Source organism: Penicillium verhagenii, assembly GCF_028828195.1.
Source record: "Penicillium verhagenii strain IBT 33310 chromosome Unknown utg000010l_segment0_segment0, whole genome shotgun sequence".
NCBI classification, from domain to species: domain Eukaryota; kingdom Fungi; phylum Ascomycota; class Eurotiomycetes; order Eurotiales; family Aspergillaceae; genus Penicillium; species Penicillium verhagenii.
The window spans coordinates 1,395,571-1,417,567 of record NW_026643174.1 but is presented as its reverse complement, the minus strand read 5'-3'; the positions used below and the strand labels follow the sequence as shown (position 1 = coordinate 1,417,567).

Sequence of the window (21,997 nt, the reverse complement as noted above, 5' to 3'; positions counted from 1 at the left end):
ATACTAAGAATCTAAGATAAAAACCCCAGAGATGGAAAAAAGTAACTCGAGAAATGAATCTAGCTCATCATGTCTGGCCTTTCTGTTGATATTATGTTGGCAGGATCGGGTTACGTATGTGAAGATGCCATCTGATTCCTAGTCTCCTTCGTCCAAAAATGGTCCGATCAATTTATCTCTCCGGTCTCGACGAAGTCAACGCCCTGTTTCCCAAGGACAACTAGCAGTCACGACGTTCAATCAATGTTCAAGGCGAAAGATCCATCTATCAATTTACTCTTGAATCTTGATCCAAGTTGGTTGGTGTCTGGATCTGTCAAAAGCCACCAACCTTCAAGACCCTTACATAAACAAGCCGGATCGCAAAAAGCAAATTTTTCAATAAGTGTTGGTTTACGGACATGGGCATAGTGCGGTGTGCATCTGACATTTGGAAGGTTTATTCAAAACATCCAAGTATCTCCCCTCGTTGAAAACAAGTGCTTTTTATAAGTTTTCCTTCATGACTCTAAGTTTTGATGATACAACACTGCGCGAACAAACACTGAAACAGTAAACTCAAAACAAATGACAGGAAATAGCGGCAACCGAAATGATATCCGTTGTCTCCATGAAGGATGAGCAAGTGGTTGAGACGGCTTGATCAGGATTTGATGTCGGCTTCGCGGACAGAGCTGGAGAATAGTGCAGTGCCACGTTTATCCAAGTCGGCTTCGCGCATGGAGCCTCGCTTGTCCAAGTCGGCTTCGCGGACAGAGCTGGAGAATAGTGCAGTGCCGCGTTTATTCAGGTCGGCTTCGCGCATGGAGCCTCGCTTGTCCAGGTCGGCTTCGCCGACGGAGTTATGCTGGCTATTTTCCATTTCACCATATCCCCCGCTAATCATATCAGAGATCTTCTCTGTAGGTACAGCAATAGCAAGGCTACTACATAGCACCAAGGTGATCATGAAGAGCTTCATGTTTGTTTAAGAGAGAAGTGAACTAGTAAACATAGAATGGTAAGCTCGTCCGAGTCATCCCATGACTTGTCAGGTTTGAACAGAAACGCAGACTTACTGGTTAAATTTGTTTGTTTGTTGCGGCAGTTAGCCCTAACCTAGTAACTTGGCAGATGATAACTTTGAGCTACTTGCGACAGATTTTTTTTCGGGTTTGAGAGATCCACGGGGCTTTGTTGCCATTTATATACAGATACCTAGCCTACTAAGTAGCTAGTTACTGAGTTGCTAATTAGGTAAGAATGCTTCAGTCACCTAACTAGGTAGGCAGATAAGCAAGTCACCTCGAAAATTATCCCGGCATCTCACAAGGTAGTAGGTAGGCATGCCGCATTCTTGATTTCGATATTGTTTGAGCAAGAAGATGAACTCCCACCCCCCTTAGCAGACCACAGGCAGTGCTCTTACTAGATCGATCATAATTTATGATGATCTGTACATACATACTAGTGGTAGAATTTATCATCTGGCCACTGGCCAGTCACCAGTGATTCCAAGCTGTTAGGAGATTGTGAACCATGTGATGTCACATGGTCTGCTCCTAGATACTCCAGCGCGTGGGTTGGTTTTGTGTGTGTTAGTTTTGTGTGTGAGAGGGTTAGGGTTGTAGTTAGTCTAGGGGAGTGAGAGCTTCTCTCTCATTCCTTCCTTCCTTCTTTCCCCTCTCCATCCCGCTCAGTAGAAGAATACCATTACCATTGATTTTTCTCCTCTCTTTCTCTCCTCCTCATTACCATTCGTTTCTCCCAGATCCTTGTGGATCTGACACAAGCATTTCGCATGGATTTTCTTCCATGGCTTACATAATTCAATCATAAATGATACCCTACATAGTAGTAAGAATCATCCGGAATTTAACAACCTGCAATTCTCAGGTCTGTCTTTAAGTGTTTGGAAATACATATCATTAGGAAAGTCCACCATGCGGTATACCTACTATATACTATCATTTGGCTGGCAACCACTTGACATCTATTACGTCCATTCCTCACCCTTGTACATAACAAATAGCAGGTGCACAGCAGTTGACCCCTGGCATGTACTATAAGAAGGCTACGTCATAAACATTGAAAGCAGGTCTATGTAGGTAATCAAATTAGTGTGGGAATCAATCCCTTGTGATCTTCCCGTGTTCTCACCTGCGCTATCATACTCGCTATCATACCAGGCAATTATAATGGCATTTTTATCCTTCAATGCTCCTATTTAATTCCCTAACCTTTCCATTAAATGCTGCTCCAGTCTCCAGATATCCAGGCGGATTTGAACGAAGAAGCCCTGAAAACCAAGGGAAAGGTCTATAATATGGGAGTAACCGGTTCATCCATGAAACGGATATATGAACCTATCCACGGCGACGACACAGACGCAGAGCTTTACCATTCACTGAAAGTTACTGCGTCCCATACTTGCCGCAAGTCTCATGTTTGTCTTATAGCACCCTGGATAGCTTCCACGCTCTGCTTGTCCCTTATCACCGGTTATTTGATATGTCAACAAACATACGCGTACGGCTCAGCGGCCTTTCCAACGGACCTTCGTGATGCACACCCCTATGTTATGTATGAGGAGCGCGTGTTTTCTGGGAAGCTTGCCTTCAGCAAGGAGAACGGCAAGGTCTACCGAGATATTGACTCATCTCAGCCACAATATTTTGGACTTCCTTCTCCTGATATCGATAACGCTTGGGCTGATATTCTACGAGGTAGGTCTTTTCCATTTTTGATATTCCATTGTTTTCTAAGCAAAGAAAGGCCATTTTATTGACAATTGTGGAATCAAGGCGAGTTCGTGAGGATGACAGACGAGGAAGCGGGACCATACACACCAGATCTCAACAAATCTCCTTTTTCGCATCACTACCACTTTGAGTGAGCTCTCCATTCTTTCCCATTACTCCATTATTGACTCGCTTTTTAATATCGATGATTATTACATGGCAGGCCTGATATGTTTCACTCTTTACATTGTCTCAATGCAATTCGAATGGAACTTGACAAAGACTATTATTCGACACATGATCAGCACCATAAAGGATTGGATGAAGCAATCAGAAACTCTCCGAATTTTCCAGATAATTGGGACCGTATTCACCGTGACCACTGCATGGATCAACTGCGACAAGCGATTCAGTGTCATGGGGATCTATCACCGGTGCCTTTGTATCATTATAATGATGACGAAGTAGGACTAGGGGTTGGGCAGGTCCATACATGCCGAAAGTGGGAGCCCATGAGGGAATGGATGGACCTTCGCAAGGCCAATGATGTGAGTCAGGATAAAAGGTTAGAATCATAACTTATCTTATTCTTCTTTTCTGTCTTGTCTGTGTTTTGCTCGAGTTTAGGAGCTTCGTACAATATCATTGTATGTTCGCTTGCCATGTGACAATACTTATAATTTCTGTCTTAGAAATGGCAATTTAAATCCACCGTCTCTTACTATTTACTGTAGAATCTCTTTCCTTGCTATTTTCTTTCCCGAACTGGCCCCATACGGAATGTCCATTGGAGGAAGTTTAAGATGGATTGATTTAGGGATGTTTGTGTACGCAGGTAGGTGTTCCAAGGTTAAATGTTGACCACAGACAATTTCAATGTTCCAGCTCCTATGAGCACCTAGCATAGTATGTTGTACTATGTACCTCCAGGTCTACTCTTCATTCCACTAATGTACGTAACATTTGAAACATTTGAACGCATCCCTTGTTCACATGTTCAGACTTCAACATATTTCCCCACAGTCCCATCCAGCTGTGCTTCCAACACCGCACTTGTTCCATCGATGACGCTTTGGATTGCCACGGGTAGTCTTCGAGCCAATTCAGCTACGTTCGATGCCCGGCCAGCCCATAAATTTCCACCAGCTGCAGCCTTGGCAATTCCAGCATAGTCAGGTGTGGGTGCAAACGAGATGTTCAAGTCCTCATTTGTAGCTCGAGATCCTTCACCATTTGGGTGAACGAGCAACATGCTGCGTCGGGGCGCATTCCATCCCTTGTTGTTCAACACGATTGTCAAAACGGGAATTTTGTAGCGACGTGATATCCAGTAAACCGAGCCGGGTATCGAGAATAAGAATGTACCATCACCTACAACCTGTACCACAAATTTACCCTTACCAGGGCCTCCATTCTTCACGTCAGAAGCCAGCTTTATTCCAAGCGCTCCACCACCAGACCATCCCAGCCCACCCCCGCCACAGTTGATCCAAGAGTTTGGAAGTGTTGCAGCGATCTGATCCGATACAGGGTGAGTGAGCGTAACTGACTCAATGGCCCAAATGGTGTCACAAGGGCAGCCCTCACGAACTTGCGCCATGAGGTAAGAAATGTTGAGTGGGGCATCGTCGCCACCTTCCGGCAAGGCAGCTAGGTCGGTGATCTCTTGCCTTCGCTTCGAGTATTGTTCATCGCGTCGTTTTCCCATGGCTATATTGACATTGGAGCCAACGAATTCTTGCAGGGGGCCATTTTGCGTAATATAGTCGTTTAGCTGCTTCAGCGCAGTCTTCGAGTCCGCACGGAATGTGGCCATGGAATTGATGTAAAAAACTGGGATTTGCTGTTTAAGAGGGTCGACATCAATATGAATTATCTTTGCCGAGATGGAGGGTTTGAACTGAGTTGGCACCCATGGGACATCACAATCAATGACGAGAATGAGATCAGCTGTCTGCACAGCTTCATGTCCTGGATACCGCAATCCCAACCAAGCCGCGTGGGAAGCAGGGAAGCACATGTCGCTTCCTCCCGTGTCTAGCACTCGAATTCCCTTGAAGCTATTGGCCAGTGTGACTAATTCATCCACAGCTTGGGCTTTCCGGCCAGTGTATCCAACTATCACCAATGGACTTTTGGCAGTTGCAAGCTCAGAAGTTATGAGTTCAATACCGACTGCCGGGAGAGCAGCGGGGGAGACCGGACCCCACACCTTCTGATTCAATTTATATGGCTCGATCTCTTCCTCCATCACTTCCCGGGCTCCAACGAGATAGACAGGGCCCTTTGGGTCACTAGTGGCCCATTGAAGTGCCCTATTGACGATCTGTTTGACATTCTTCCCAGATTTGAATTCTCCGGTGTAGCGGCAGTATTGTGAGACGATTTGCTTTTGGTCTGGCACATCCTGAATCCAGTGGATATATTCAGTTCGGGATCCCCTCACCTCTCCCTCAATCGTGTAAGGAGAAAGACCAGCGAAAATTAGAACGGGTGCTCGGCCGCAGGACGCATTGTGAACTGCGGCACCTAATCCTTGGGTTCCCACATCCACATGGACGATGACAGCTTGGGGCTCGCCAGTAAGGCGAGCATATCCATCAGCCATCGAAAGTGCCACCATCTATGCGTTCACGTTTAGCTCTGGCTGGGATTCCACCAACAAAAAGACCAAGAAAAAGAGGAGGAGTAACAAGAAAAGATCATGGCGACAATGATTGAAAAATACCTGACTCACCTCATTTGGACAGGTGATAATCTTAGGAAACTGATCTTTCTTCTCCCTTTGTCCCTTCAGCATAGCTTCAAGAATGGAAGGATGGTCGGACCCCAGATTCACAAACACATGACTCACGCCGCCCTGTAGAACGAAACCAAAATTATATCAGTAAGAATGAAACAAGAGACCTGGTTAGTTCAGCTAGATCACGAACATCCCAAAGGGCCTCAAAGAAGGCATAAGACGCAGTATAAGCCCTGGTGGATCATCAGCTATCTTATGGGGAAAATGGGAATAGCTTGGATATGTGGACATACATCACTGTGTTTGGTGCGTGATTGTTGATCAAACAGCTGAACGTCAAAGCAGACGCTGAGGTGAATGGTAAGAGGGTGAGCGATAATAATGAACTCGTTAAAGTGGTCGAAATTTCGAATGCGGGGCATTCTTATAACTAACTCCGGTTGGTGATGAATAAGATGGGATACAAACGTGGATGTGATCTTCGCCATCGGATACAACCCCGAGATGATGTGCTGGAGATGTGGGGGTACACCTTCAATGTTGGAACGTACTATACATACTCAAGTTCAATGTTGATTGACCACGTAAACTGGTCGCTCCAGACTATACTTTCATCCGCCGGATAGTGCTGGATCCCGATATGGCAACCTTGGGATTTTCTCCTATATATTACTAGCATACAAGCTAACATTCATTGAATCTAGAATGTCGATCTCGGGGCTTGTCCGACCGTACATCGATTCAATCTTTGAAGTCTAGCATCCTTTGATCCTTCCACAGCCAAACCAAAGTCTCTCCAAAGTTGCTCTTTACTTCGGATCTTCTTGTATCAAAAGGATAGAAAAGTAAAGAAATCCATGGATCTTTCCAACCTCGGCTCGTTCACTCGCTTTCAAAAGTCGAATCTTCACTGAAAATAACTGCTGACAAAGCGCTGAGCAAAACAACTTGTCTTTAACTGACTAGTTAAGTTAACTAACTGACTTGTTACTTGACTAATTTGAATTGCGACAGTCATATGCAACTGTTTCATGTATACATGAGTCATGACTGCTATATAACGTTAACAGGATAACACAGTCAATAAATCAGTTGCTACTATCCTTAATATTGCTAGTCTCACGCATGCATGTGGGCGTTGTACCTGTGAGTCCTGTGACTGATCACAGGGGGATTTACTGTTTACAAATTACAACCAAAAAGGCAATGGATTCATCCTTGGATTGGAGATATCTCACGAGGAATTTCCTGGGGCCATTCATGACTCGTATTCTCTTCATTGGTGGAATATATTGTCCAAGGCGCACGAACCCTGGCCATGCCCGGTAAGATTAACGCCGCGAGCTGTCCCCTGAATCCGGTGTACCCCAGACAGAATGGTAACGCCCACCGGGGGATATTAACACCATGACATCGTTCCAACCCCCGCAAATCCTTTTCTCCGCAATTGGAAAAGTTCGGCACAAAGATCGCCGAGCTCATCAAAAAGCATTGCGGATTACATGTCATAAATATTCCCAGTTGCCGTGGGATGGATTGTTCCTTTTGTTCGATCGTCGTCATCCTTGATCAAACACTACCATGCATCTGTCGACAATATCTTCGGTGCTGACCATTGGGCTAGCCTTTATTACTCCTGTGTATGCCATTCCCACCTCTGGGAATATCTGTACGGTCAAGGCACGAGGAAATCGAAAGGATGATGTGCCAAATATTCTCGAGGCATTCAAAAAGTGCAACAACGGAGGTACTGTTGTTTTCCCGGAGGATCAATCTTACTGGATTGCGACGCGCCTGAACCCAGTGCTTAACGATGTGACAATCGAATGGCGAGGGAAATGGACGGTGAGTATCCACCTTCTAATGGAGCCCCCGTACTCAATTGTTCAATTGTTCAATTGTTGATTCTTATCCCTTAAATGGAAAGTCGGGAGCTGACAATTTGAAGTTTTCTGATGACCTGAGCTATTGGCGCAACAATTCCTACCCGATTGCATTCCAGAATCATCACGCCGGATTTGTTATTTCGGGGGAAAGGATCAGTATTGATGGCTATGCAACAGGCGGCATTGATGGAAATGGAAACGTATGGTACAATGCAGAGGAGACTGTAACACAGCCAGGTCGACCAATGCCATTTGTCTTCTGGAATGTGTCGGATGTCAACGTGGAGAATTTCTACGTCAAAGATCCGCCACTATGGAGTTTAAACATTATGAATGGCACGAATATGCGATTCAACAATATCCTGTGTAATGCCACTGCAGTCAATGCACCATATGGAGTCAATTGGGTACAGAATACCGATGGTTTTGGTGAGCAATGCATGAATAGCCCTGACATTCAAGGTTCCGTCGGCTAACTGGAATCTCGATGGAATAGACACAATGGACGTGGACAATGTTCAACTAACGAACTTGGTATACCAAGGCGGTGATGACTGTATCGCGATCAAGCCACGATCCTATAATGTCGACATTCGAAATGTGACTTGCCATGGAGGAAATGGCGTTGCAATCGGAAGCCTGGGCCAGTATCTGGAGGACTCCGGTGTGGCCAATATTCTGGTCGATAATGTGAAAATCATACGGCGCAATAACGACATGGAGAATGGTGCATATATCAAGACGTGGATGGGTGGCCTAGTGCCACAGAGTTCCTATGAGAGTGCAGGTCTTCCCCGTGGAGGAGGGTGGGGAAGCATTCGCAATGTCCTCTTCTCCAATTTCGATATAGATGGTGCTAGCTCTGGAATTGCCATCACTCAAGACAGTGGGGATAACGGTTCGTATGTGGGAACGAGCAAGATGAGTATTTCCAACGTTGCATTTGTGAACTTTACAGGCATTATCGACAAGGACTCGACGAAGGTTGCATCTGTATCCTGCTCCAACGTCTACCCATGCTATAACATCGACTTTGACAATGTTGTGTTATTCCCGGAGAATTCCACAACGGCTGGCATAGGATCTTGTTCCTATACAGCCGAAGATGGGGTCCATGGACTCTCGGGATGCTAACTGAGCTATTTCAAACTTATGTACCTAATGCTAGGTCATCATTGAAATGGAGGGGTTCCACGTCCTCAAGCCAACGATCAATTAACTGATAGAACTAGTAGTTACACGTATGTATTTGCCCTAGACCCGCCAGGGACTTATCTATGGATATATGTACATCCATGGACGCATATACAGTGACGTCGGTTTCACCCCAAGTTAGACAGTCACATAGGCAGCGGGAAGGCTGTAATAAGGAATGATGAGAAGGTTAAAAATCGCGGGGTATTGGAGGATTGAAAGGACAGAGAAGGGATTGTTCTTCACGCTGGCGATCGCATCGCAAGTCCGTAGCCATAGACGCTCCACTAATGACGCGTTTTGTTGCTCCGCAGCCCCTTGGAGGCTTGGACATTGATCGTGAACTCCACCGAGTCCATTCTCCGTACTCCATATCTACTTTTGAGACGACCGACTGTTCGTTCCTATTGTGATTGGATATATAGCAAGAGTGAATTTCAATCCATTAGTATTTGCGAACGAAGATAGGAAACCAACCCCCTATTACGCGTCCACCCACACCGTGAACCGATACGTGGGAAAGTGGGAAAGTGGGAAAAGGGGAAAAACAAAAACAAAAACAAAAACAATTTCCTAAACCCCCCTCCTGTGAACACTTGAGAAAGATTTTGCTTCTTCTATCCTCAGGAATTTCGAATCCAGCCGCGAGCCTACAAATAAATAATCCGAACCGCTACACCTATTCTCCGAACACGTTACGCGGGGCAGGTTCAAGATACCTACCGGTTCCCACACGCCGAGCATTCCACACTCCTGAACGGCCCGACCGAACGAGATCGGCCCGCCGCAGCGCACTTAACCTATTGCCGCACTGGACGAGCGATCTATACGTGATTGATCATCAGGAAGGTCAATTCCGCCCGTGGTGGCACGATTTGGGGTCGGGGATGTCTGGACAATCTCGCAGTCGTGACCGACACGGACATTCCCGCGATCGGGAGCGTGACCGCGCGCATAGGAGGAAAAGGGACCATGCGCGGGGGAGATATGACGAGGATGGTGGCGCAATGTCCAGTCCTGTGGACTCGCGGAAGGGGAAATACAGATTCCAAGGTGAGGATGTCGGCTATGATTCATACGACCAGGAACGAGATGCAAGCGATGCACAAAATGAAGAACGGAGACGTAGAGAGCGGAGACAGAGACGGAGGGAAGAAGAAGGGGGCAAGGCGAAGGAATCACCGGCTACCTCGCCTTTGAAGAAACGAGATCGGGAGCGCGATCGCGATGGAAATCCGCGCCGGAGGCATTTCGTGGAAGGGGAAGGGAGTCCTACAAAAGAAGTCAGAGGGCGGAAGCATCGAGACAGAGACCGGATAGGGAAGCACGATGTCGATGCCGATGCGAGAAGGCAGAGGCGACGCGATCGGCGTGAGATGGAGGGGAGCAGGGACACTGCTGCTGCAGGGCCCATTGCGGCAAAACATAAGAGCATAGAGTCGACAAGTAGCGCCTCACATTTGTTGGCTGCAGATGCACTAGCTCGAGAAAGCTCTGAGCACGAGATGGAAGACTTACCGGAACAATGGGAGCGCCGCCAACGGGAACGACAAGCACAAGCGCGAGAACATTCCAAGTTCCCAGACGAAAATAACAGAGAGCGTCGACAACGGAAACGTGCTTTACTGGGTGCCGGAGGTGGTGCTCTCACGGCTGAACTTCTCGAGGCAAGCCCAAGACACCGGTCTGGAGCTAGAGTGGTATCCGGGTCCTACTTAGAAGAAGGTCACACTCCGGATATGAACGTCCGTCATCGTGGCGGTGGTGGTCCTGCGATGGACCGAGCTTGGAAACATGAAAAGGACTGGGCAGGCAACTATGGAAGTGCCGAGCAAAGGCCATTTTGGAAGTTCTGGGATTCGTGGTCCAGAAAGAAGCGTATATGGATTGCAACAATGGCAGGCATCTTGATTTTGCTTGCAATTGTCGTTCCAATCGCCGTTACTGAGTCGCAAAAGAAAAGTACTGCCTCATCTGCCTCGACCTCGACCTCCTCAAGCCCCTCGAGCAATTTGACTGCAAATCTGGACACAATCAGCCGGGATAGCATTCCTGTGGGTTTTTTCTTTTTTTTTTCTTTTTTTTTTTCTGGCGTTTAAAGATTGATTTTTGCTTGGCTCGTTGCAAGCACCGGAGCAGAATGTTGACACTGACTCACTTATTAGTCGTATGCACAAGGAACCGTCCTTGATCCCTTTACCTGGTATGAGACCGAGGGGTTTAATCTTACCTTCACAAATCAGACAGTGGGCGGTTTGTACATCATGGGTCTGAACTCGTCATGGGAGGACTCGGCCCGACCAAACGACAACGTTCCACCATTGAACGAAACGTTTCCCTATGGCTCACAGCCCATCCGCGGAGTCAACATTGGCGGTTGGCTTTCAATTGAGCCTTGGATTGTCCCATCCTTGTTCAACAGCTACTCCTCCGATGCTGGTATCATCGATGAGTGGACGTTGAGTGAGCAGCTGGGGTCTAGCGCTGCCGCGACCATCGAAAAACATTATGCAACCTTCTATACAGAGCAGGACTTTGCTGAGATCCAGCAAGCGGGCCTGGATCATGTGCGCATTCAATACTCTTACTGGGCAGTGAAAGTGTATGACAGCGACCCCTACGTGGCTCAGATTTCCTGGCGATACCTCCTTCGTGCAATTGAGTACTGCCGTAAATATGGTCTTCGAATTAAACTTGATCTTCATGGAGTTCCTGGCAGTCAAAATGGCTGGCAACACAGTGGCCACCAAGGAGAGATCGGCTGGTTGAATGGAACCGATGGGGAATTGAATGCCAACCGAACTCTGGAGATTCATGATCAACTGTCTACATTTTTCGCCCAGGACCGATACAAAAACATCGTGACAATGTATGGTATTGTCAATGAGCCGCTTATGCTCTCCCTATCTACTGAGGAAGTTCTCGATTGGAACAATCAGACAGCCAAACTAGTTCGCAAAAATGGAATGAGTGCGACCATTGTCTTCCACGACGGGTTCCTCAATCTCGACAAGTGGGACGAGATGTTTAAGTACCATCCGGACAACATGTACCTGGACACACATCAATATACCACATTCAACACCGGCGAGATTGTGCTGAACCACACGGCCAAGATTGAGCTCATCTGCAGCAGCTGGTACACCATGATTGAGGCTATCAATAGCACTAGCTCAGGGTGGGGCCCTACAGTATGCGGTGAATGGTCGCAAGCTGACACTGACTGCGCGGAATATCTGAACAACGTGGGTCGCGGTACTCGGTGGGAAGGAACATATGACACGAGCTCGTCGACGCAGTACTGTCCCACTGCCAGCGAGGGCACCTGCAGCTGCAATGGTGCCAATGCCGATGTTTCCGAGTACTCGGACGCGTACAAAAAATGGCTCCTTTACTACGCCGAGGCGCAAATGTCCGTCTTTGAAACCGCCATGGGTTGGTTTTACTGGACCTGGCGTACCGAGTCAGCAGCGCAGTGGAGCTATCGTACGGCGTGGAAAGGGGGGTTTATGCCGGACAAGGCGTATTCTCCATCTTTCAAATGCGGAGATGATGTGCCAGATTTCTCCAGTTTGGGACTGGCCGAGTATTACTGATGATGATTTCCTGACTTGCCGCGCTGTAGTCTTCGCTGCGCCGATCCGGACGGCAGTAAAACTCCCGCATAGCAGTAAAGGGCGACAGTAAAAAAAAAAAAAACGAATGAGGGTAATCCGGTTCTACGAGGGGAGCTAAATAAATAAAGTGATGGTGACACCCGAATTCTACAACCTAGCTAAGGACCACCCTCAAGCGCAATTTCCCTGGAGCTGAAGGGTCAAGGTCTTGATTGACCTACCAGCACATGGATCCAGTCACTAAGATGCACACGATAGGTATTCGTTGTATGATTAGTATGGTTGATCAAGCCTTTGTTGTGATATAGTGGAGGTCCCTTCACAAAAAGCTCATCAGGGCGGGGTGACAAAAATGTCATGCCCCCCCCCAAGCGGTTGTTTTGATGGGTGACTTTCAAGGCCACATGGGAACATTCCACCATTCAACTATGAGAGACCATTTTCATCCTGCCCTGCTTCGGGGTAATTGCCAGGACCCCTCCATCCAGAGCAGTTGCTCAGTGGGTATATAGTCCCAAGCTTATGGATGCAAAGCCCCGGAGATGCCTTTGAGGCAAGGGACAGCAGGAATAGAATGAAGTGGAAGATGGCCCCTGGAAAGTCCTCAAAGTCCACCACCTTGATTGGCTTTCGTGGCATGCAATCATCCTGATCTGGTGCGATCAAGGGATATGTGAAATTCAATCACGTGGAATTTCCACGATGATTGGGCGATCGCTCGCCAACGATTTCTGACATTGAGTTATCTAGATCAGGCCCTGGATTGAACCTACTAAAGAATCAAGAGTATGGTTGTAATTATCAATTTGTCACATTCCAAAGCAGAATATACTGGGGTGTTTTGATACCATGGAAATGAACTCGCTCGGAAACTAGCCAATGGACGCCCGGGCATTGTTTACCATGCTTGAGACCAAGGAAGGTCTTTTTTGCCGTTGTGCTTAACATCTGAAGCTTAAAAAGCCCTCGACTTCGCCCGCAGAAAGCATTCGCCATCAACGCCAAATCGCCAAATCGCCAAATTCGCACCGGAGCTATTCTTCCTTCTTGTCTCTCCTTTGACTTCACTTTTTACTTTTACTAAACTTTTAATAATTCGAGATTGCTGTCTCTCATTTATTTCCGCTGCTTGAAGACCCAGTCGCTCAGAAAGCTCTCCAATTGATCATACAAGATGAGTTTGATTTGTTCCATCGCTCTTTTGAGTGCTGTTGCACTCGCTCACCCAACCGGCCTTGTAAGCTGCTCCCCTTTCCGGATATACAACTGTATACACCAGAATCGTTGACATCTTGAAATATTGCTAATACCTATCAGTGGTGGGGTACCGATTTCTGCTATCCGAGTCCCGAAAATACCGACAATCATTGCTCGGTGGCACAAGAGTCAGGCTTCGATTGGTCAGACCTGGCCAATGGGGACAATTGGAGTTATGAAGGCTTCAGCTTCAACGGATTCACCCCCAAGGATGGATGCAGGGCCTCCGGAGTGAGTACACATACAGTCTACTATCTAGACTACGCAAGCTAATATTGAAAAGGGTCAATGCATCGAGGGAAGACTTTCCCGAGATGATGATTGGGATTTGCAGATCGACGCTGAGCAGGCTCCGTTCTCGGTCAGCAATTTCCACATTACCACATCGCGGAACGCAGATATCATCTTGACCTACGCTTTGGCAGATGGCTCCTCCTGCCATCAAGTGGCCTCGACTACCCCCGAGGGAAGTGACATTGTCAATGACCAATGCGGTGGCGCAGTCTCCGTCAACTTTCAACTCTCCGTGCTGGACCAATTTGGTGATCTCGATCTTGAATTACACCAGATGGGCTTTGATTGTGCTCCTGGACCAAAGCCTGCAGGACCGCTTGTCATCACTTCGTCTGAAACCACCAGTTCTACCCCTCAAATACCTACATCGACACGTATAGTTCCATCATCCAAGTCCTCGACCGACACTGTGGAAGTGGCCATCTCTACCAGCTCACCCCTAGTGTTTACTCCCTCGGTCGTGGTGATTACCGACGTTGTTACTGTTACTCGTTGTTCTCCCACTGTCACAGACTGCCCTGACCATGCTCCTGCCTCTGTTACTACGTCCATCCAGTCCAACACAGCCACGGATTCTGTCAAGGAGTTTACACACACAGTCGCTCCTCCAGCTCTTACCACCTCGGTCGTACCGAGCTTGTCGACTACTCCACCTTGTCCAGATTTGGTTCCCAAGTGCTTAAACACCTGGCTCTCTATCCCCAAATGTGACTCCAACAGCGATGCAGCATGTTTCTGCCCTTCGTCAGAGTTCACTGCAAAGTTCAAGTCCTGTGTGTACGCCTGGAGTAGCTCTCAACAACAAACTGATTCGGCATTGTCTTACTTCGCTGGTATCTGCGCCTCTTATATTCCTACGAACCCTGCTATTATCAGTCTTGTTCCAACCAGCACAAGGTCAACCAGTCTCCCACTTGACCATGTCACCGACGGGCCATCCCCTACGGATGCTATTGTCTCAAACACCTCCGGACCAGAGCCACCTTGTACGACCGTTACCTGGTCATCCCAGACCGTCACCGTCCCACAAGTGGCCTTTAGTACGAGCGCTGATGCTTCTACTACCGTGGTGAGCCTGGTGACTGGCAACCCAATCAACAAGTCCGGTACTTCGTCATCTCCCTGGCCCCATAGCACGTGCACATCATCTTTTATGACGGTGAAGGTGGAGAAATCTACTACTTCAAGTAATGAGACTCCCACCGCGCCCGCAAATCCTCCACCCAAGCCAACCTCTACACTTGTTGTTTCCAACACCGCATCGAAAGTTCTCCCAGGTAGTCTGTTGACACTTGGTTTGGCTATTTTCCTCTTTTCTTTTCAATAAATCCCTGATCTCTGCAGCTTATATATCCTATAATATACGACTGCGTGCGATCTCTTAACCTTTGAAAATTACTTAGGAAGTCTATACCAACATTTGAAATAATCATATTTCTATACTGGGAAAGTTGTAGAACCCCAATTTACTTTTCTTTACATATCTATCCATGCTTCAAACATTGAATGTTCACTTTCACTTATGTATCGATTTACCGCACGCGGACAGCGCTTTTGAGACCGTCTCATGGCCGAGTTACATAACCCAGTAGTAGGTAGCGTCTGAAAATACCTGTTACCGATATTAGATACAATAACATCAATTGATTGGAACGGATGACATGGGTGAGGGGAATAGGAGCGAAGAGCAACATTGAATGCTATAAATTGATAACATTCAAATGTTTTGAAAAGACGAACATTGAAACTATAATGGGAACAAGTATTCAAACAATGAAATGAAGATTTCAAGGTTATAAGGTCGCTCTATCAATGTGTATGCCCAATCAATCACAACACGTGGCTGTCCCACCGATCAGCGGTGCTTCTTGAAGGTTATCAACGCCAATGGTGACTACCATCCAATCACATAGGAACTTGCCCAGTCCGGCCCCAATAAAAATGCAGATGATGAGATACACGTTGAAGTACATTGCCAAGAGCATGATCATGTATGCTCCGGCAAATGTCACTGCATGAATGATAGCTCGAGTCAACTGCTGTAATGGTGTCACCCGATATGTGATGGCGGAGTCGTGGCGAGTGGAAGTCTTGGCAAAGCTTCCGTTCAGAGCTTGGCGCTGGAACTGACGGGTTAAGAAGTTGTCGTATTCGCGTCCGACGCGTCGACAGAAGTCCACCAGAACCACGAGCAAAACGACCCCGATGCAGGTGGCAGCGAATGTTCCGTCATTCTCGATCTTCCAACCTGTGGACAGGAAACACGCGTTGATTGTGTAGAAGTTGAACATCATCTAGAATTGGCGAAATCATGAGCGAACCGCTCGCTCCAGCCAAGAGATTTGCCTTGGCACTTACGGAAACTTTGCACTGCATGCTGTCATTGTCACTTGATGTCATATCCATGTTGGCCGATAATGGAAAAATCTGCCACGTGCAATGAATGGATGGGCATGTCTGTGGATGTCTCTGTGTTATAAGGGTCCGGTTGTGACCTTGTCGGAAGTTATAGCAGTGTTGGGATCTTGCCAAGTTTCAGCACCCACACAGCGCAGCCCAAGTGGATCATTGGTGACTGGGGGGAATAATCATGGAGTCTGATAAATGTGCTCAAATAACCTCATTGGATTTAATTGACAAATGTCGCTTCTTAGATTCCGCATAAATGCAATTTGCCATGGAAGCCTTTCAGTCACACTGAATAAAAGTCGACAAGAACGACCGTTATACGGTGACCTGACCCAGATTCATGATCTTGTCGCACAAAACAAAAAGACTGGATCAACCTGGTATTCTGCTTGGTTCCGCGTCCACTCATTCACATTCTGGTCCGCTCCTTCCCGATCTCAGCTTTGTATTGTTTCCATACTACTTACACCACAATACTCGCCGACACCATGCCCCTCGCGAAGCTCAACACTCGCCACATCCAGAACTTCAGCGCTGCCTCAAAATTAGAGCCACATTGGGGGTATGCGGACCGCGCCTTGCCATGTACCAGCGATGCTGGTACTTGTGCTTACCTAGACGTGGTTTACACATCCCACGACCAGGGAGTTCTATACTCTGGCATCATGTGGTGTGTTATCGGTGGGATTTCCCTCGTTTGGGCTATCTTTCACCAGGTGAGCAAAACGGCCACCCCTTCAATTAGGGCTACATCCGAAGTACCGAGGCTTCGCAGGGTTCAACAAACCTTCGCGTCTTTCTCCCGCCAGTATCTCCTGCCTGATGCTGCCCACGCAGTATTTGGACGAACAACACGCCTTCAGGTTCTCATTCTCGCCTTTTTGGTCACATATCTCCTGGTATTCAGCTTTGTTGGCATTTCCTATAATACGTGGATCACTCCTGTATCGGGCAAACCTGGCCTTTTTCAGACCCGCAGCAGCATTGGACCCTGGGCAGACCGTATTGGCATTCTAGCCTTTGCTCTCACCCCACTTTCTGTCATTATGAGCACCCGAGAGTCTTTTCTTTCACTGATCACTGGCTTGCCATATCAGAGCTTCAACTTCATGCACCGTTGGCTGGGTTACATCATCTTTGTGCAGAGCTCTCTTCACACAGTGGGCTGGTGTATAGTGGAGTTGAGGCTATACCAGCCACAACCGTCCGTCAGTATAGAGTGGATTACGCAGAAATACATGGTCTGGGGAATTGTCGCCATGATATTGCTTCTTCTCCTCTTTGTACTGAGTACACCCCGGTGCATCAGGCTCACAGGATATGAGACCTTTCGTAAACTTCACTACGTCCTTGCGACGGTCTATATTGGTGCATGCTGGGGCCACTGGAAACAATTGAAATGCTTCCTTTTACCGTCATTAATCTTCTGGTTCCTGGACCGAGGCGCTCGTCTCGTTCGCACGGCGATATTACACTACCGTCCTGATCACCCCGGGCTACTGGCTTTCAGCGCCGCAGATGCAGCCATCACTCGGTTTCCGGATCAGGAGCATGGAGAGGTGGTGCGGTTGGATTTTGAAAATAAACAGGACCTGTGGGCCGTTGGCCAGCACTATTATCTTTGTTTTACGCAGTGTAGCATCTGGCAATCCCATCCATTTACTCCTCTCAATGCACCGATGTGGGAAAAGGGCAAAGTAAAGCATTCTTACCTGATTCGAGCAAAAAGTGGCGAAACCAAGAAGATCGCTTTGCATGCTGAAAATGGTCACCTTACCACCCCGGTCATTTTAACTGGCGCATATGGCGACAGTATCACAGGAGCATTCACCCCGAGCACGAACATTATGTGTATTGCTGGTGGCACTGGAATCACATATGTGCTTCCCATTCTGCTTGAACTTGTACGGCAACCCTCTCCGCCAAATCGAAAGATTGAACTTATTTGGGCTATTCGCCATAGCTGCAATACTGCCTGGATTGCATCAGAATTGGACATCCTGCAAAGGGCCCGCAAAAGATTGAATCTCCATATCAAGATATTCGCCACGCGAGACGCTAGTATTGAAACTTATCTCATCAGCGACCACACGGACTACAAAATTACCACGTCGGAGGTTGGCGACAAGGCTACCAGCGTTCCCAACCCTGATACTCCTCTGAGCCACTGCAATTCTGGAAACTCTCCAACGGTCAATGAATTGCATATGAAACAGAATGCAGGTCGCAATCACCCCGATTTGGTAAACTTGGTCAATGAATTCTTGGAAGATACGGTCCAAGGTCCAACAACTGTGTTTGCTAGTGGACCTGGTGATATGATCAGCGATTTGCGGAATATTGTTGCCAATTCTAATTCCGGTCCTAAAGTTTGGAAAGGAGACCAGAGGTTTGATGTGAATCTTGTGTATGATGATCGTCTTGAGTGGTGATATTAGATGGATTCCACCAGTTAACATTCATGAATTATACTATACTATCATATCATAGATGATGAATGTAGTAAATTAGGGGGATACGCTATGTCTTAGTTCATTTTCATTTGAATACTAACTTGAAGTAACTGGCGAGTGCTTACTAGGTATGAAACTGATACATTCAAGGTATTTTAACACTTAAAGACATCGATTTAGCTCCATAGCAGCTTGCACTTATCTTCTAGAAGCCCTACTGATTGACTGTAAATATTTCATTTATAAATTCGTCTATTAGTCATGGATTCTATTGAGATAGCTGCGAACACTAAATATATTTACAGTGCAAATATCTAAGTAGCTGTACAAGAGACATAATATTATGCTACCTAGTCCCAAGGTTCATGGGTATAAGTTTGAAGGATAGGGGGAACCTTCAAATGAAATTCCGATAAGTGCAGTGCAAAATCTGATCCATGGATCTGCCTAGGTGATTCCTTTTATTCGAACTTGCCGAAATCTCTGTCAAGCACAACAGTGGTGCATGTTGAACATCGCCGAGATTTTTGTCGTATCACTGGGATCTTCCAAAAAAAGCGAATAAACTGAACTCCCTTGGACATCCAAAGATTCCATCTCTCTTGAATATACCATTCGCTCGGGCAGATTTGTTGAAAATATTCAGCGGGGCAACCATCGCTTGTGAAGTTACTGTATTGTCATCGTAAGGATTTCCTGAGCCAATTCCCCTATATAGCTCAAACATTTCATCGATTTGCCTAGGGATTTCCCCCCAAGTTCCATCACCTTGTTCTTCATCTTGAGGCTGAGAATACGCCTGTGATACCAGGGGTATCGGTGTTAGTCTTCTGAGTTGGCCTATCTCGTCGCCTAAAAATGAGCCCCCGTGACAGGGCTTTTCGCATATACTAGTGCTACCATTACCTCCGAGTCTTGTTTCTGGATCTGGGGTTGATAGTGGGACATCAATGCAAGCACTGTGAGCGCCTTTTATTCCCTGTGACATGTTACTCACACCATGAAAAATATGCCTTGCTTCATCATGTCCAAATTGATTGATGCAGTCATCAATAAATACCATCAGTCCAGGTAAATTATGATTGTTGCGATTTTCGGCGCGGCTTCCTAGCATGATTCGTAGATCTCTAAGTGTCGCCTTCTTGGATATGATGCGTGCCAACATGCACCCTGGACACTTGTTGATTTGGTATTTCCAGGCAACAGGAGCGACAGTCAAGGTGCTTGGCGGTGTCCACATTCCCTTCAGCGCTCGAAGATCGGCCAGGATCTGTGTTTGAAATGGTGGAACTCTCTCCGGGTATGTATAGAAAGAAGAAAATTGTACTGTCATCTCGTGTTGAATGAGTTGCAATATATCCTGAGTCACGTCAGGATTGCTTTGCTTTGGGGTTTTGTGCCAAAACATGCCAGTTCCCACATGCAGTGAGAAATATTGAAGTCTGTCGTATTTCCGTAGTACTGTAATGGTTTGCGAAAAGTGGAGTGTTGGTTCTGAGACTGTGTATGATCTAAATGGATGGGAATTGTGTTCCGAGGTTACTAGTAGGGAGTGGGACGGGATTTATACTGCACCTTTGATGTATGAGAGTTCAATTGATATCTTTGATTCCTTCAGAGCCATTGACTTCATGTGACTATCAATGTTTTTCATGCCCATAGAACCTTATGTTCTCTTTGTTTGGGAATCAAGGGTATTATGCTGCACATGTGGATACTTACTAGTATACATAGCTGATCGTTTTTCTGTCAATTATCTCTTTATCTTCCTCCAAGAATGTTTATTTTAGACCTGGGGTACCTTTCAAATGTTACCTGGTGACTCAGGAATGCCATCATGTCCTTTCTTAATTCCTGATATCTGGATGCTTTGTACCGGTTGTCAACCCGAAACTTTCCTGTCGGTCTGTAGCCAACGGCTGTACAAGATCCGAGGTCCTGTTCAAATGTTTGTGTGTCAAATCCCGTAGAGGGACACCTTTCAAGATAAAGGGGATATTCTTATAATATTCCATTGGATAATTTCGGTTTATTGGTAGAATAAAGTCCCATGACCTTTGTGTCACAAGAGACCGAGTGTTGTTCATAGTACCTGAGTAGAGCCCACTACATGGCCACACACATTCTGCTGAGCCCGTCGCTCACACTCCGGACATTCACCGTCCCAGGCCCCAGTTATCAAGAAGTTGTGTATCCTGGATTGTATGAAAAGGAGAAAAGAAAGAAAACGCCCGTCGCCGTGCAATGCAAGTGGAAACCACGAAAGACAAAGTGAGGAAATGCCCACTTCATGCCTTGCCTTTCTTTTTATCCTTCTTTTTCTTGTCCGAATCGACTCCTGCGGCTTCACCAGACATGCCAGGCATTCCAGGGATCGAAGGCATACCGGGCATCCCCTGCATGTTCTGCAACTCGGCCATTGCCTCTTTGAATGGGTTGTCACTGACACCACCCCCGCTGTATGCCGGTGAATGAATGGGCAAGATGGTTCCGATTTTCCAGCCCCGGGGTGCCTGGGGTGCCTCGGGGAGTTTTTCGGGCATCGGCAAGCCACGAATGCGGAGTCGGTACGGGGATTGTTCGTTGGTCGGGTGGGCTTTGAGATACTGTGCAACGATGATGAAAAGATGGTGCTCTGTGGATAAATGATAATTAGCGGTCGGTCCAATTGCCTTGGGAAACCTCTGAGCGAGTCATTGTCTGTTGATGCGAATCTGAACAACGTACTATTCTTGATGTTGGAGTTCACCAAGCGGCCATTCTCATCTTTCAGAAGGACGCGGACTCGGCCCGGGTTTGCCCAATCCTTTGGGTGCAGCTTTTCGGGCTCCAGGCCAGCTTTCAACCCCAGCATCTGTACTGCATCCACAATGTCTCGAGCCAGCGGGTTCTCCACCGCAAGCTGTGATCCGACTTTGCGACCCTCGGCGCGAGAGCGAGTCTTATCAAAATAGACGGGGTAAAGGCATTGGTAGTGCCTGGGGATCTCGCGCTGGGGTTGAGCTTCCGGCATCTGGGGCATTTGAGGCATTTGAGGCATTTGCATTTGCGGCATGGGTGGGCTTGGGTTCCTAGCTGGGGCGGAGACGGGCGCAATAATGGAGTCACTAGGAAGGGGCTCCGAGGGAGCGACCTCATCGGGGTCGGAGTCGGACAGCTCCTCAACGCGGGCGTAGTGTGACATGGCGAGGGAAATGGTGTTGGGAAAGGGGAGTTGGGGTGGAGAGAAAGTGCAGAAAGTGGCCTGTTTGTTCTGTGCGGGCGGAGAAGTTGTGTGTTGCTTTCCCCGCCTATTTACCAGTTGACTGCCATTCTTGCCACCGGCGCTATCAGTACTAGGCATTCAAATGAGAGGTATCACATCATGTGTGCGTTACAAGATGAGGGACTCAATGGGGCCTGAATTCAACCTTCAATGTTGGAA

The 21,997-nt window shown here is 47.2% G+C and overlaps 9 protein-coding genes across 9 annotated transcripts; 5 read left to right on the top strand and 4 right to left on the bottom strand.

Annotated features, from left to right (window-relative positions):
* Window positions 1–643: 643 nt before the first annotated feature.
* N7466_010394 (uncharacterized protein) lies at window positions 644–961 on the bottom strand (the record flags this gene model as incomplete). The annotated part of the gene is made up of 1 exon (XM_057169783.1): window positions 644–961. The coding sequence occupies one exon, from the start codon at window positions 959–961 to the stop codon at window positions 644–646; it is 318 nt and encodes a 105-aa protein (XP_057017174.1).
* A 1,269-nt stretch (window positions 962–2,230) lies between these two features.
* On the top strand, window positions 2,231–2,875 carry N7466_010393 (uncharacterized protein; the record flags this gene model as incomplete). The annotated part of the gene is made up of 2 exons (XM_057169782.1): window positions 2,231–2,705; window positions 2,784–2,875. 2 exons carry the CDS (start codon window positions 2,231–2,233, stop codon window positions 2,873–2,875), a joined length of 567 nt encoding a protein of 188 aa, XP_057017173.1.
* Window positions 2,876–3,717: 842 nt separating this feature from the next.
* Window positions 3,718–5,885, bottom strand: N7466_010392 (uncharacterized protein; the record flags this gene model as incomplete). Its single annotated transcript, XM_057169781.1, has 3 exons — window positions 3,718–5,343; window positions 5,458–5,580; window positions 5,757–5,885. 3 exons carry the CDS (start codon window positions 5,883–5,885, stop codon window positions 3,718–3,720), a joined length of 1,878 nt encoding a protein of 625 aa, XP_057017172.1.
* A 1,159-nt stretch (window positions 5,886–7,044) lies between these two features.
* On the top strand, window positions 7,045–8,483 carry N7466_010391 (putative extracellular exo-polygalacturonase; the record flags this gene model as incomplete). Its single annotated transcript, XM_057169780.1, has 3 exons — window positions 7,045–7,308; window positions 7,412–7,778; window positions 7,846–8,483. The coding sequence occupies 3 exons, from the start codon at window positions 7,045–7,047 to the stop codon at window positions 8,481–8,483; spliced, it is 1,269 nt and encodes a 422-aa protein (XP_057017171.1).
* Window positions 8,484–9,430: 947 nt separating this feature from the next.
* Window positions 9,431–12,139, top strand: exg2 (putative exo-beta-1,3-glucanase; the record flags this gene model as incomplete). Its single annotated transcript, XM_057169779.1, has 2 exons — window positions 9,431–10,597; window positions 10,709–12,139. The coding sequence occupies 2 exons, from the start codon at window positions 9,431–9,433 to the stop codon at window positions 12,137–12,139; spliced, it is 2,598 nt and encodes an 865-aa protein (XP_057017170.1).
* A 1,195-nt stretch (window positions 12,140–13,334) lies between these two features.
* N7466_010389 (uncharacterized protein) lies at window positions 13,335–15,038 on the top strand (the record flags this gene model as incomplete). The annotated part of the gene is made up of 3 exons (XM_057169778.1): window positions 13,335–13,397; window positions 13,478–13,648; window positions 13,701–15,038. The coding sequence occupies 3 exons, from the start codon at window positions 13,335–13,337 to the stop codon at window positions 15,036–15,038; spliced, it is 1,572 nt and encodes a 523-aa protein (XP_057017169.1).
* A 499-nt stretch (window positions 15,039–15,537) lies between these two features.
* On the bottom strand, window positions 15,538–16,117 carry N7466_010388 (copper transporter family protein; the record flags this gene model as incomplete). The annotated part of the gene is made up of 2 exons (XM_057169777.1): window positions 15,538–16,005; window positions 16,070–16,117. The coding sequence occupies 2 exons, from the start codon at window positions 16,115–16,117 to the stop codon at window positions 15,538–15,540; spliced, it is 516 nt and encodes a 171-aa protein (XP_057017168.1).
* Window positions 16,118–16,608: 491 nt separating this feature from the next.
* N7466_010387 (ferric reductase family protein) lies at window positions 16,609–18,552 on the top strand (the record flags this gene model as incomplete). The annotated part of the gene is made up of 1 exon (XM_057169776.1): window positions 16,609–18,552. One exon carries the CDS (start codon window positions 16,609–16,611, stop codon window positions 18,550–18,552), a length of 1,944 nt encoding a protein of 647 aa, XP_057017167.1.
* A 2,309-nt stretch (window positions 18,553–20,861) lies between these two features.
* N7466_010386 (RNA-binding signal recognition particle subunit SEC65) lies at window positions 20,862–21,757 on the bottom strand (the record flags this gene model as incomplete). The annotated part of the gene is made up of 2 exons (XM_057169775.1): window positions 20,862–21,208; window positions 21,301–21,757. 2 exons carry the CDS (start codon window positions 21,755–21,757, stop codon window positions 20,862–20,864), a joined length of 804 nt encoding a protein of 267 aa, XP_057017166.1.
* Window positions 21,758–21,997: the final 240 nt, after the last annotated feature.